The following is a 13,108-nucleotide window of genomic DNA, read 5'->3' on the forward strand; positions in this document are numbered from 1 at the left end:
ATTTTTGGACTGATGGACACAACAACGGTTGACGAAATCATAAGTGTCACGAAAATGGCAATCATTAAATTTTCACCAGCTAACATTTGATGCCAATTCTTGTGCAATGCCTGCATTGGTATGAAGAGTGTTTATCGATTAAAAAATAAGACAATTTGGCTTGAACAATGCAGAATATATCGAAACTTTGTATAAAAATAAGTGAAATTTAATTTTTTTTTACCTCCTGATTTACCCCACGAAACAGTAGATAAACTAAAATCAAATGATTGACACTGGTCACTGTGTTAACGGTAGAAACTAAACACCATATTGTGGCCATAGAAAATGCGGGGAAATCCATTTCAGGCGATCTCAATTCAGGCGGTACTAATTTGGAGGATAGATCCGACAAACATATTTTCAATAGCGACAGATAAAAACACGATTCACAGAGCAAAAATTGAATTAAATGGTAGCTTGTATAATGCCATTGTTTTTGCCATCCACCCCAATCAAAATGATTTACAGATGCTGTGAAAGATACAATGATGACATTAACTCGTTTCCAAGTTTCAACAATGCTGTGGGGAATAGTTCTTTTTTATGAAATACCTGTGATGATATTGAACGCAATGTAACTATAGGTGAACTCTGAGCCTCGATCCACTTCATACATTTGCTATAAAAGTTTTTAAGGAAGAGAGAATTAATCAGAAAGGATTGAAATGCAAAACTCAAGATTATATTGCCTTACCCATAACTCATAATAACAATATACACCGAGTACCGGACATGTTATGAATATTATCCAAGCCAGCAAGTATTCTTTGAAGAATTTTTTTAAACTTTCATACGGTTGGCACATAGTTTAATAGAACTTTCAATTTCTGCATACAAATTGGAGGGAGATGTAAACAAAAATCTTTTGCCAAACCAAAATCAAAATTGTCAAATATTTGCCACCTGCTTCGATGTCGTTTTGCGCATGGTCATCAACGACTGTAAGATGTTTCCCAAACTAAACTCCTGAAGTTTGATTATTCAAGGGCGAGTATAGCCAACATTGTAACATAAGTCTATAAGACATATGAATACGAAGAGACATATTCTTTGTATATTTACATCCATTTTTTGGATTTTCCAAATATCATTCATATGATGTTTCATTTCAGGATGTTTCGTCCTATGTCCATACATTCTTTAAATCGGAAATGTAAAAGCTTTTTCACACGATATTGAGGTAGTCAATCATTTATTGAGAAGAAAAAATTATTACAAAATCATTTTGATAATAATCATATTTCAGTTTTCCCTCGAATTGCTGAAAGCGGGTCATTTTCGTTTTCCCTGAGAACTTCTTTGTATTTACTAGCGAGTTATGTAACGGCAATTTGTAGTGGTGCTGCTTTAGTTATATCTTCAGATAAATTGGAAATTGAATCAAAGTATTCTTCGACAGAAAACATAACCGTTGTATCTTGCTTTTCTTCTGTTCCACTAGAACAAATCTCTGTGGTGTTTTTCTTCTGGTTCAATGGATACAACTCCCTTACTTTTTGTTCACATTTCTCTGTTTCAAACAAACAGCGATTTAATTCGTGCTACGAGGAATGAAAAAATAATCTAAAGTCCAAACCATCAACCATAAAAGGGAAATATGAAATATCTAATGAAAGAATCCAAATAAATGCAAACACCTGGACAATTAACATTATATTTTCATCAGAGAACAGTTCACGAAGACGGTTTTTGGAATCCTCATCCATATTGGGATGACACTTTGATGTTATTATGATGAAGCAGATGATTATGAAAGTTCTAATTAAAGCTATCCATAAGATGTAATCCAAGTACATGTTCAATAATACCCGAATTATGGATTTCCTTGGTCTTCCTTTTATCTCTGCATCAACTTCTCCTACACCAACTTTATAACGAATTTGTTATTATTTGTATTCAGTTTGATGTGTTTGAGTCTTACTTACATGACATGAAGAAGATAAAGTGCAATATAAGAAGTGGGAACGTTGACGTTGGAGTGAAAGAAAGAAATATTGTCGAAATAATCAGTATCAATTCAATGAGCGTAGCAATATGTTTAGTAGTTTCCATTAGATTGTAGTGTTTTTCTACTGTCTGCAAGAATGTAAAGTATTAACAATTCCGTGTAATTTTTTAAGATTAAAATTTTTCTCACCCCACGATACATATGGTAAACCATGCCTAAATGATTCACAAAGCAAAAATTGGACTAAGAATTGACATATTTCCCATTCTTAAAATCATCACAATCTATGCCACAAGTACTATATGCTATACAGAGGAAGAAAAACAATAGCTTCATCTGAACACGGAGATTTGTTTTTTTTTCGTACTTCATGAAATACACCACAGGCCATGAGTTTGGATACCCCTATGAATGAATTTGGCCCAAAATTTTTAAATTTCAAACCGCTTGTCCAATTTCAACATGCTATACGTCGTTGGAAAGGTCTCGGAGAGTACGTATCATTTTTGGTATTAAACATCAAAATCGGCCAGCTTTTGGCCAAGATATGGCTGATTGAAGATTTCGGCCAAAAATTACAAACGGCCATATCTTCGCCAAACGCCGGCCGATTTTGATGTTTAATACCACAAATCACATCTACTTTTCAAGACCTTTCCAATGGCGAATATAACTTTTTAATCCGATGGCCCGTTTAAGACTTCGATTTTGACTCCCACAGCTCAAAGTCCAAAAGATGGCCATAGGCCGGCCAAATGTTATCTCCCAAATCATCCATTCGGTCAGAATTTCGATATATTTTCATATCCAATACTAAATTTCAAGTGAAAATGTTCAAAAAACGTAGAAACAAACGTTTCATAGGGGTATCCAAACTTATGGCCTGTGGTACCTATAGCGACAAAAAATCCCATGTAAGCGATGATTGGCTCTGATTCTGGATCCAAATCGTATATTTGCTATTAATGTCATCAAAGAAAAAAAAAGAATTCTTCAGAAATAGTTGAACTTATAATAAGAATAATAAGAATATGCACAAAGGACAGGACACGATATGACCACAGTGTAGAAAAATAGATCTAAGAGCAACTTTCGAAAATCACTTGCATTAAAATCGATTGATTTCCACGTAAATTTTAAGAAAAACTTCATTCTGTCTGTGACGAAAAATTGATTTCTCAAGAGCAAATTGGAAATTTACTATAGTGTTGGAAAGTGTTAACAAACTAAAGGATATTGTTTACAAACAAGGAAACAACGTATAGGCGATCTCGAAAAGATCGTACACGAATCAAAGAACCAGAAAAACATGTGTCCAAACTCGTCCATCTGATTACTTGATGGAGTTTTGTGAGCTCAAGTTGAACTTATAATATAAGCTCGTCGCAAAGGCGTTTAATTGCCAGCCAATCTCTCTCTCTCTCTCTCACTCTCTCTGTTCTTAACTTAGAATTGGGAAATTGGACCACTTAAATCTAATGAAAGAATAAATGCTGTGTTTCACTTTAGTCATATAAATGCGTTTTATTTTTTTATGTGTTTTATTTTCTCTCGTTTTTTTCTTGCTCGTTTTTCTTTTTTGCAATTTTTCGATTTATTGTAACCATCAAAATATGTTCCTTTTAGTATTATTACATCCTTCTTGCTTTTTCTTTTCATTTTTCTCCATTTTTTTCTTCTCTTTAAATTTAATCGATAACTACATAAGGCAAAATGGTTAAGAGTTCATCATTATATGATTTGACGTGGACCACCTCATACCATTCTTTAAATTTATATCCATTCACTGAAACTCCAGTCGTATTGTCCGCGCCCAAATTATTGAAGCTGGGCAACATGCCGTTATTTTCTGATGATAGTGACGATTCGGGTTCAGTTTTCTCCTATGGAATTATAAATGAGACCGAAATTGTGTTAGACAACCGAAACAATATATCAAAATGGACATGTAAATAAAATTATCTTACTTTGTTTTTATCTTGGGTATTAACTTCATCTGCTGGCTCAGGTGAATGGTCTTGATTGACTCCGTTTCGATGAATGCCATCCACACTGTTGCTGTCGCCGTCGCCATCTTTTTCGTCACTTTGGAACAGTTGCTCGGGCAATGTGTTCTGAAATAGTAAATCATCATCATGATTACCCGTCAGACTGGCATTGCTTTCGATAAGTTCGTCGTGTACGAAATCTGGCGCAGGTGATGTATGTGATTCTAGAACGGTTTCTTTCGTTGGCACTTGTTCATCGTGAGACGCTTCCGTGTTCTGTAATTAAGTGAGAAATTCGTTGAAAATAGAAGCCACTCAATTGCTATGTCAAACGAAACAGTTTTAATTTGAATTGCACATACCAATTGCTGTTGCTCTTGAACAGCGTCGACGACCGGCGTTGATACATGGTCATCATCAGAACCAGCATCGTTATGCTCGTCTGGATTTGATATCGGTGTAAACTCTTTGACACCACCCGATTCGGTAACGTCCATACGTGTGGTGGGCTCAGATGGTTCGATGGCATTTGAAGTGGTGAACATGGAAGAAGGTGACAGCGCCGACATCGGCGATTGAGACGATGATTGCGATGAAGTGGATGCACAACGATAATGCTGCAATGATAAATACAAATGTGGTTTCCATTGTAAATCTCTATGTTCGGCTTTTGGACAAAATCAGAAAAAAACGGAATTGAATTTTGAAATGATTGAATACCTGAGGACACGGTCTTCGACGCATCCAACGTTTCATCTTTTTCGATCGAGGCGACAGTGTCGATGATGAACTCGTTGTTGAACTTGTCGAAGACGTTGATGACGACGATGATGACCGAAACCGTTTCTGTTGATTGCTGGTTTCGTTTAGCGATGAAAGCGCCTGATGCGTTTCCAGTGCATCCTTGGTCAGTTTTTGGTGAACATGTGGCTCATTACTTTCCATGTTGCTGGCTGATTTTGGCAGTGCACCACTTTGCAATTTATCTTCAACGAGTTTGTTGTCTGTTTTATTTTTTTCGGAAGAAGAGGAATTTTTTTTTGTGAAATTGTTCAAAATTCGATTGAAATTCTTGAATAGATCTATTCCTATCCTTCATCGATGAAGGAAAAGAGTTGGTTTTCTTGATAATTAGAACAGAAAACACTCCCTTCTTTCATTCGAAGAAGAAAAAAGAGTAAACGGAAGGCGAAAAGTATGAGAAAGAGGCCAATTACCATTATCAGCATGATCTGATTCCAAAGACTCGGCATTTAAGCGTTTCGAAATACGCGACTCTGATTCATCTGAATTGGCGGCCGATTGTGAATCGGAATTTTCATTGGAGAGATTCGATGATTTGCCACCCTCAATAAATACTGGCTTACAAAACATTGTTGGCACCACTAAATTATTGATGGTATCGCTATCGTCATCGATATCATCACTGTCCGACATGATTTCATTTTCGTCATCATCACAGACCATATTGCCAAACAGTTTGCCATCCAATGCGGCCTCTTTATTTGCCTCCTCATCACAGCTACTGCCGCTATTACTCGATTGTGATTGCTTTAACTCCGATGACGATGGCACTAATGCTATAAATAGATAAAATTTTGTGTCAATTAATTAAATTGTTGTGTGCGAAAAAAAAGTGTCAGATATTCGATTGACCAAAAACTCTGAAATTCCAGATGCTTGCGGCATTACTCATTTTGTCAATATTTCAATACAACTCAGATACTTCGATACAGATAAATAACATTGAATCACCGCATTCCATGTGAAAATGTATTGGAACACATTTCCAATGAAATCAACAATTGGATTTAACCACATATTTCGATAAAATCATTTCGAAACGCGTTAAACTTTTTAAATAGGTCGAATGAAAATAATTGGCGGTTTTTCATACAAATCACTAATTTGCAATTGAATTAATCCGAAATAATTCGTATCTGGGCTGGTGAGCGACTGATTTTAATTTAAAATTTTCAAACGAACACACCCAGGTCAACGATTATCTTAACCAATTCATGGAATTTCTTCGGACAAAAATGAGTCACCCACATATTTTCACGAGCAAAAAAAAAACCGCGAAATACTTTAAAAAATGAAACAAAAAAACTCACCAGCATCGAAATTATCTAATGTTATGAAGTGATCGTTGCTGGTGTCTTGTTCGTAATTATCAAAAGATAAATCTTCTTCTGAAATGAAAAATAAAACATATACGTTGAGATTAGTGGATGATGGCACAAAAAACCGATGCACTATAGCTAATCGTATCGAATCAGAGTTTTGATTGTTTTTTTGTTGTTGTTGTTTCTGCCGTGAATGGTGTGTTTTTTTGTTGTTGTTGTAAAAAAGTGCTTTGTCATACCAAGAGATGAATCATCGTTGTCATCGTTCTCTTCATTATCGTCATGATCGTCATTGTCCTCGTCGTCTGATTCTGACAGATCCGTTGTTGGTATGGATCCAACTTGATCTAGTTCTGCATCGATGCCCACACTTGATTTAAATCCATCAGATCTATCTCGTACTATTTTACATTCCCGCTGTTCACCCACCATCGCCATGTCAAACGATTTACTACACAAATAATTACAATATGATTAATATAGAAGTTCAACAAAAGCCATTTGGCCGCTAATAACGACAATGATTTCAAAACAGGTTCCATGATTAGAAGAAGAAGAAAAATTTTGCCATTTTTGTTCGTTGATTTGATAACTAAAGCTAATTCTATGAAAAATTCGATTTTGCAATGATATTTAGCATGGCAAAACATAATTTCTTTCTTTGTTATCAATAATGTAGTCTACATAATGTAGACGCTCAATATCCGTGAGATTCATCGATCCTCACCTGAGTTGATTTTCAAAATCCATAGAGTCCACCGCATTTTCATCAGTTGCCGGCAATATTTGATTTGGACTTAGATTGATAACTTGGTGTACGTTATCGTTATCGTGTGCGCCAGCACGTGCATTCTCATCAATCACCGGTGACGGTGGTTTTGCTGCTTCACTGCCATTGTACGACTCAATATCACTCTCTGAAAAAAAAAGAAAAAAATTCTCACATATTATAACCACACTCATAAAAATGTTGTCACGAACAAAGGTCATAATTTTTTATGTGTGTCGACTACGCCACATTATATCAATTAATAGGTTTATTTATAAGCAAAAACACTGATATCCAAATTTGGAGGCAGAATGTATTACGTACCTTCGTGATAATGTTTAGGTTCCATTGATTCAACGTATGGATCGCTTGCCATTGGATATAGATCGTTTTCTTTGTCCGATTTGAGTTCATCATCATTGCTGATAACAATATCATCGACTTCCATTTCCGACAGCTGTTCAACTGGTTCACATTCAAAATCAGCGGTTGGTATTGATTCGCACGGTTGATCCAAACCACTAAGATCAATGTCTGGTGAACGTTTTCTGTATCGAATACATCAAAATTTGATTAACCTAATGCTCCAACCACACTTTGCAATCCCAAATCTACATTGGATTGTGATCATTAAACAAAACTTTCAAACGAAATGGTGTATAAAATGCGATCGTACCGTCCACAATCGATGTCATCGATATCGTTGTCGCATCCATAAATGGGAAAATCTCGATGAATTCTCGCTCCAAATGAATCATCAGCGACAAGATCGCAATTGTTATCATTCGTTCGAACACATCGATCGGTGGCATTTGTTTTGCACTCTGATTGTAATGGCGGTGACTCCGTTTCCTCTGCAATCACTTCTTTTTTCACCGTAATGCTGGCCAAAAAGATATGTGGCTCTACTTCATCGGATGGACCAAAGTCCAGATTGATATGATTGAGATTTTTCGGCAATCGATCCAGGATCAAGTGATTGCACAGTGGTACAACACGTTCATATAAACCGATTGATGCTTCCGTTATGCGTGGCTCCATTTCTAACAGCTCGATATCCTCCTCATCGGTTTTGGTTTCAGTTGGTTGTGGCCCATTATCTGGTTCCGCTATCGTCGTCGTTGTCTGCGCTATCGTTTCGCTATCACTCTGCACCGCTTGTTCAGCATCATTATCGCAAATCATTTGCGTTGGTTTCTCATCGGCCGGTCTCAATTTCACGGAGCTCTCTTCACACTTGGCATCATCCCAATTTCCATTGACGTTTGGTATGTATGAGGTATGCAGTTTTTCGATGTGAAACTCCGTGATCAATTGTTTCGTTGTGATGTACAATTGTTTCGCCTTACAGTTCACATCTTCTTCGATACGGAAACGTGGTTGAGGTGGTGCAATTGCATTGAGATCAGCCGTCTTTATCGTCGTCATCGGTTCGTCGTGCATTGATTTCGATGGAATTACATTGGCATTGGCAGCGATAGTGGTTGGATCGTGAATATTTGCATCGAACAATTGGCGATCATTCACGTGGCCCGTTTGACCGCTGTTGTGTACATTTTGTAAATTGCTTTTCGCCATACTCTTAATTGATGTACCTCGTGTCGAAGTATCATCAACTTCTTGTTTTTCTCCTAATTCTCCTCTACCATCTTCACGTTTATTATTCTCGTTGAGAAACAATTCATCACAGCTTTTGTCATCAGAAATGTCGTTATTACTATGCCTATTACTACTTAGCTTATTTAATTTTGTTGTATTTAAATTTATATTATTATTGTGATTTAATTTAAATGTAATTGGATCATCGTCCTCTTCATAGTCCAAATCAAATATGGATTTAACGGTTGGCTTTTTCACCATTGGTTCAGGCGGTTCGGTTGATGTTTTTATGCTAATGCTGGTTGAGGTAGCCACTGTACTATTGAAATCCGTATGTGGATTTGATTTGGTAGCGGCGTTGGCGTTGAATGGCGTTGATGATTGATCATCACTCAATCCATGCGTGGATGGCCGACCATCGATCGGCATTGCTTGCGGAAGTACATTGCAGTCGGTTAACATCTTTGGCACATTTACACTTTCAGTTATGCTAGGATCCTTTGTATTCGAGTCATGCAGCACATTCTCATCGGTATCGGTTACTTCAATCAATTTACACGTACACACAACGGTATCGTGCAACTGGGTTTTTTGCCATGACCTCAGCGCCGCCTTATTCACTGGCGGCAATTTTGCATGCAATTCATCCATTTCCTTGTCAACTTCACTCTTTGGCTCCGTATTATCGATGATCGCTGGATTTTCATATGAGCTTTGATTATCGGACACGGATCCGTCTTTGGCCGCTGATTTTGACTTTTTACTGCTGACACGTTCCGAGCTTGCGGTTCGAGTATGTGAAGACAACATCGGTGATGTCGGTGTCGCTGTTCTTGACCTATATTTCAAAGAACAAGATTTTAGTACCAGATTTGTAGCGAAAAAATTGTTTCCACCTTGGACACTTAAGAGAGGCAAAATCCCAAGTAAATTTTGAGCAGAGAATAAAAAATTCGGCAACAAATCATTGACATACCCCGAATTATGTTTTCCATTTGTAAATCCATTTTCATCGGCATCCTGGTACGATTGCAGCTGTGATTCAACTGCGCTAATATCCTCAGCCGTTGCGCTGGCTTTGCGATTTTGTAGCTCGGCCAGCAGTTCCTTGGTGGTTTTGACCTTTTTCGTCGTGCCTCGAATCAAATCGATCTTATTTTTTAACGATGAAAATGAAATTGAATCATAGTATGGGGCACCGGTTTGTTGTGAATGCGACGAATTGCTAGCACTGCCCAGACGACTATCAACGCCTTTTGAACCCTTTTTGCGTCCACGCTTTTTACCGGTTTGCTGGAGTTCACTGGTTGATCCTAAATTTGAAATTGATGTTTTCGCTGCATCATTCGCAAGCAAATCATCCTAAAATGAGAAACGAACAGAATATTGTTTGCCAAGATTGAGGTTAGATTGTTTGCCATTCAAAATTTCACTTTTTATTTCAATTTATTGTATTATTTATAAAGCTGCTCATCAAATGCGTTTTTATGGTGGGAAATGCATTTCCTGGTCGTGAAATCGAAAGTAATGTTCGATGCAAAAATCCAAATGTTATTTACAGCTATTTGCAGGAGAAGCAAAAGTCGTGAAAGACTAGTAAAAAATAATTTGCGCACATGTGTAGATCGCATCATGCTTTCGTGTTGGTAAATACAGCAAACGGATGTTTATTGATTGCTCATGACGAAATGCATAAACAAAGCTGATTCATCCATAGTTTGAGAACGGCTTTTTCGAACGAAAGATTTGGTTTCCCAAAAGAACACCTTTCCATATTTTAAGCTAGAGTTGGCTTGAAGAAAAAATTAAACTCTTTCGATCACATACCTGCTGCACCAGGCTCTCAAATGGGCTGGCTCGTGACGATTCGGTTTGCTGTATTAGCGATATATGTTGAGTGGATGAGTTTTCTTCGTCGGTGGCAACACGGCTACCATATTCATTGCTACCACCAATTCCTGCCGTTCCAACACCTAGACTAGAGCTACGACTTATGGGAGTTCTTTGAGGTGTTTGTGAACGATATTTTGGACTATTGCTACCACTACTACTGTCAATATTAATGATATTGTCATCGGTTTTTGTAAATCGGCCGGTAAATGTTAGATCATCGGTTGATACGGTGTTTGATTTCATTGCGCTTGGTGTCCACAGTGATGATGCATTACTTTTTGCGCTGCTCGCATTGATCGATGTCGATGGTAACGATGTGCCGATGCTATTCGTGAATCCAATGTTATTTGCTAGCACATTGTGGTCCTTTATTGAATCACTGGTGGTTCCAAACAAGCTCATCGAATTGCTTGACAGGCTATCGGGCAGTTCAAGTACCGGTGCGCTTATTGGAATCGGTTGTATTCGTTCGATTGTTGCCGTCGATAATGTCGCCGGCGATGATGATTGTTTCTGCTTCTTACTTTTCTTGTCTTTTTTGTGCTTTTTATGCTTCTTCTTGACCACTTCATTATTCACACTTTCACTGCTCGGTTGACTAACATTTGGTACGATTCTGTATGGCATTCGATCCATGAGGAAAATAGGTTAGTGATTAGTTTTTCATTTTGTTTTCACACGCAAAAAAAATATCAACTAGGATACTACTTTCGTCAATACATACATTTCCGGTTCGATGATGTTTATTGATGATGAGTTCGAATTAATGTCCATTACAGTCGAATTGTTATCATCGTAGTCTTGATTGCGCCCGTTCAACATGGATGGCGGCGGTGGCGGTTGATTTGACGGAAATCGTTTACTATAATTTTGCATATCGTACGCGTGCATTGAATTGTCATCGTGTATGGTCGATTGGGTAATTGATGAAAATTTTGGCGACGATGTCTCTTTTAAATTCACTAATGGACTATGCGATCGTTCGGTATGTTTACTTAATCTCAGCGACGTGGCAGAGTTTTTAATTTTCGGTATTTTTGGTAAGGCAGATATGCTGATGTGGCTTTTTGAATTCTCATTCATGGTAGGCAACATCGTTCGATACGGATCCGGCTCCAATTTATTTTTGCCACTAAAATTAGGCAACGATGACGACGACGACGACGATAATGTTGGCAACGAAGATGGTGGCGGTTGCTGCGACACACCTTGTCGTCCAACATTTGTATTTAAATTCGTAGATTTGATGTCGTGAAATTTACTATAACGCGTACAGTCTTCAGTTTGATCAGCTGCCATTGCAAGATTTTTACTTTGCGGCGGCAACAACGATGCATGATTTGAGCCGGTCTCATGTATTCGTCCATGTCGTCTGCTATCACTTGTTGGGTACTTTGAATTATCGACACTAACACGATCGCTTGTGTCGTGAAACTGTGCTGGTTCACGGCTTTTTTGATTGTAAAATTGCCCGCCTCGCCCATCAAACGGCTGCGCTGGGAAATCTGAAAACGAAAGGCAAATCTCATCAGTCGTTGGCACTCTTTCTTCTGTTCGAAAAGTCTACTATCCAGAGCGGACAATCGAGTTTTGATTCAACAAAAAAACGAATGAAACTTCGTGCAAAGGGTATCAATTTCGTTCATGATTATTTCCCGAACATGAAACGATGTCCGAAGAGATCGTTCGCCCGGAGAATATTGGTCTGGCGCCGTGAATTTCGACCAGTATTCTTACCTCTAGGTATAGTTTGTTGTTGCGGTTGCTGTTGTGCGGCACCTCCTGATGGTGGTAAAACCATTTCACGCCATTTCTTCAGCAAATTCTTTGCGCGGCGGGCCAGCGATTCATTGGCTGTTTTACGGCGTAAATGGTTTATATACTTTCCCAGTCGGGTGGTTTCCAGTTGTTCTTTTGTGATCTGTATGTTTTCCAACTGAGTGATAACTTGTAATACCGTGTCCATGTCGGCGACCTGAAATATGCATGTGAATGAGATATTTGTTCTGTTTATTATTGTTGTCATTATTTGGCGGTCATCATTGGCCAAGGCTGTGTGTGTGTGGGTTTCTATTTGAAATCCACTCTGTTTCCGCCTTCCGTTCCATTGTAAATGGCACTCAACGCTCATTTGTCACCGCACAAAATTTGTGGTGCCATTTGCAAAGCCAATGCGATTTCAATGGGATTGGTTATTTTTGCATCATTTTGATACTTGATTTCAAAAACTGATTTGATGGAAATGAAAACGTGACAATTTTTACTTACATTGTAACTCTGATCCAATGCGCTTTGTAGCCGTTGTGATATTTCGGCAATTTGAATACTCATTAAAAAATGAGTAGTAATGAACTGTGTGTCAACACGTTAAAAATTGAAATGGTCTTACAACCAATCACTTATTCGAAGTGTATGACTGTGACAACGTTCCAGGTTGAATGATATATTTGTGATAAATATATATATCGTTGAAAAAATAGATGGGAAATGAGTCTGGGGGTCAGATATTTCTCAATATGACCAATTCACTCCGCTATAGTCCGTGTGTTGTGTCATTCGGTTGGAGGTATGTGCGAGCAAATTTCGAATTGTTATCGAAATTGCCAACAAAATTCTCACTCGAAAAAGAACCGAACTGTTTTCGGTTTGAATGCACAACAATCAAGCGGGATTTACAAGGAGAAAACTGAAGAGAAAACTAAACGGCTAAAACAATAACACACACGCACACGTTTCTCTATCT

General features: G+C 37.9%; 1 protein-coding gene across 3 annotated transcripts; it reads right to left on the reverse strand.

Annotated features, from left to right (window-relative positions):
- Positions 1-3,559: 3,559 nt before the first annotated feature.
- On the reverse strand, positions 3,560-13,088 carry LOC129574759 (serine-rich adhesin for platelets-like). 3 transcript variants are annotated; one of them, XM_055457200.1, is made up of 15 exons: positions 12,634-13,088; positions 12,103-12,340; positions 11,090-11,870; positions 10,300-10,981; positions 9,449-9,834; positions 7,550-9,310; positions 7,198-7,421; positions 6,832-7,021; positions 6,344-6,555; positions 6,093-6,167; positions 5,196-5,558; positions 4,699-4,982; positions 4,341-4,595; positions 3,958-4,254; positions 3,560-3,873 (listed from the first exon to the last, which is right to left on the reverse strand). In XM_055457200.1, exons 1-15 carry the CDS (start codon positions 12,694-12,696, stop codon positions 3,679-3,681), a joined length of 6,006 nt encoding a protein of 2,001 aa, XP_055313175.1. In that variant the 5' UTR covers positions 12,697-13,088; the 3' UTR covers positions 3,560-3,678. The 3 variants fall into 3 exon arrangements, with proteins under 3 accessions (XP_055313175.1, XP_055313174.1, XP_055313176.1); XM_055457199.1 differs by having other exon boundaries at positions 6,093-6,170; XM_055457201.1 differs by lacking the exon at positions 6,093-6,167.
- Between the last annotated feature and the right edge of the window lie 20 nt (positions 13,089-13,108).

This window comes from Sitodiplosis mosellana, unplaced genomic scaffold, assembly GCF_009176505.1.
Source record: "Sitodiplosis mosellana isolate CC-2019 unplaced genomic scaffold, AAFC_SMos_1.0 Smas_scaffold_6165, whole genome shotgun sequence".
Taxonomy (NCBI): domain Eukaryota; kingdom Metazoa; phylum Arthropoda; class Insecta; order Diptera; family Cecidomyiidae; genus Sitodiplosis; species Sitodiplosis mosellana.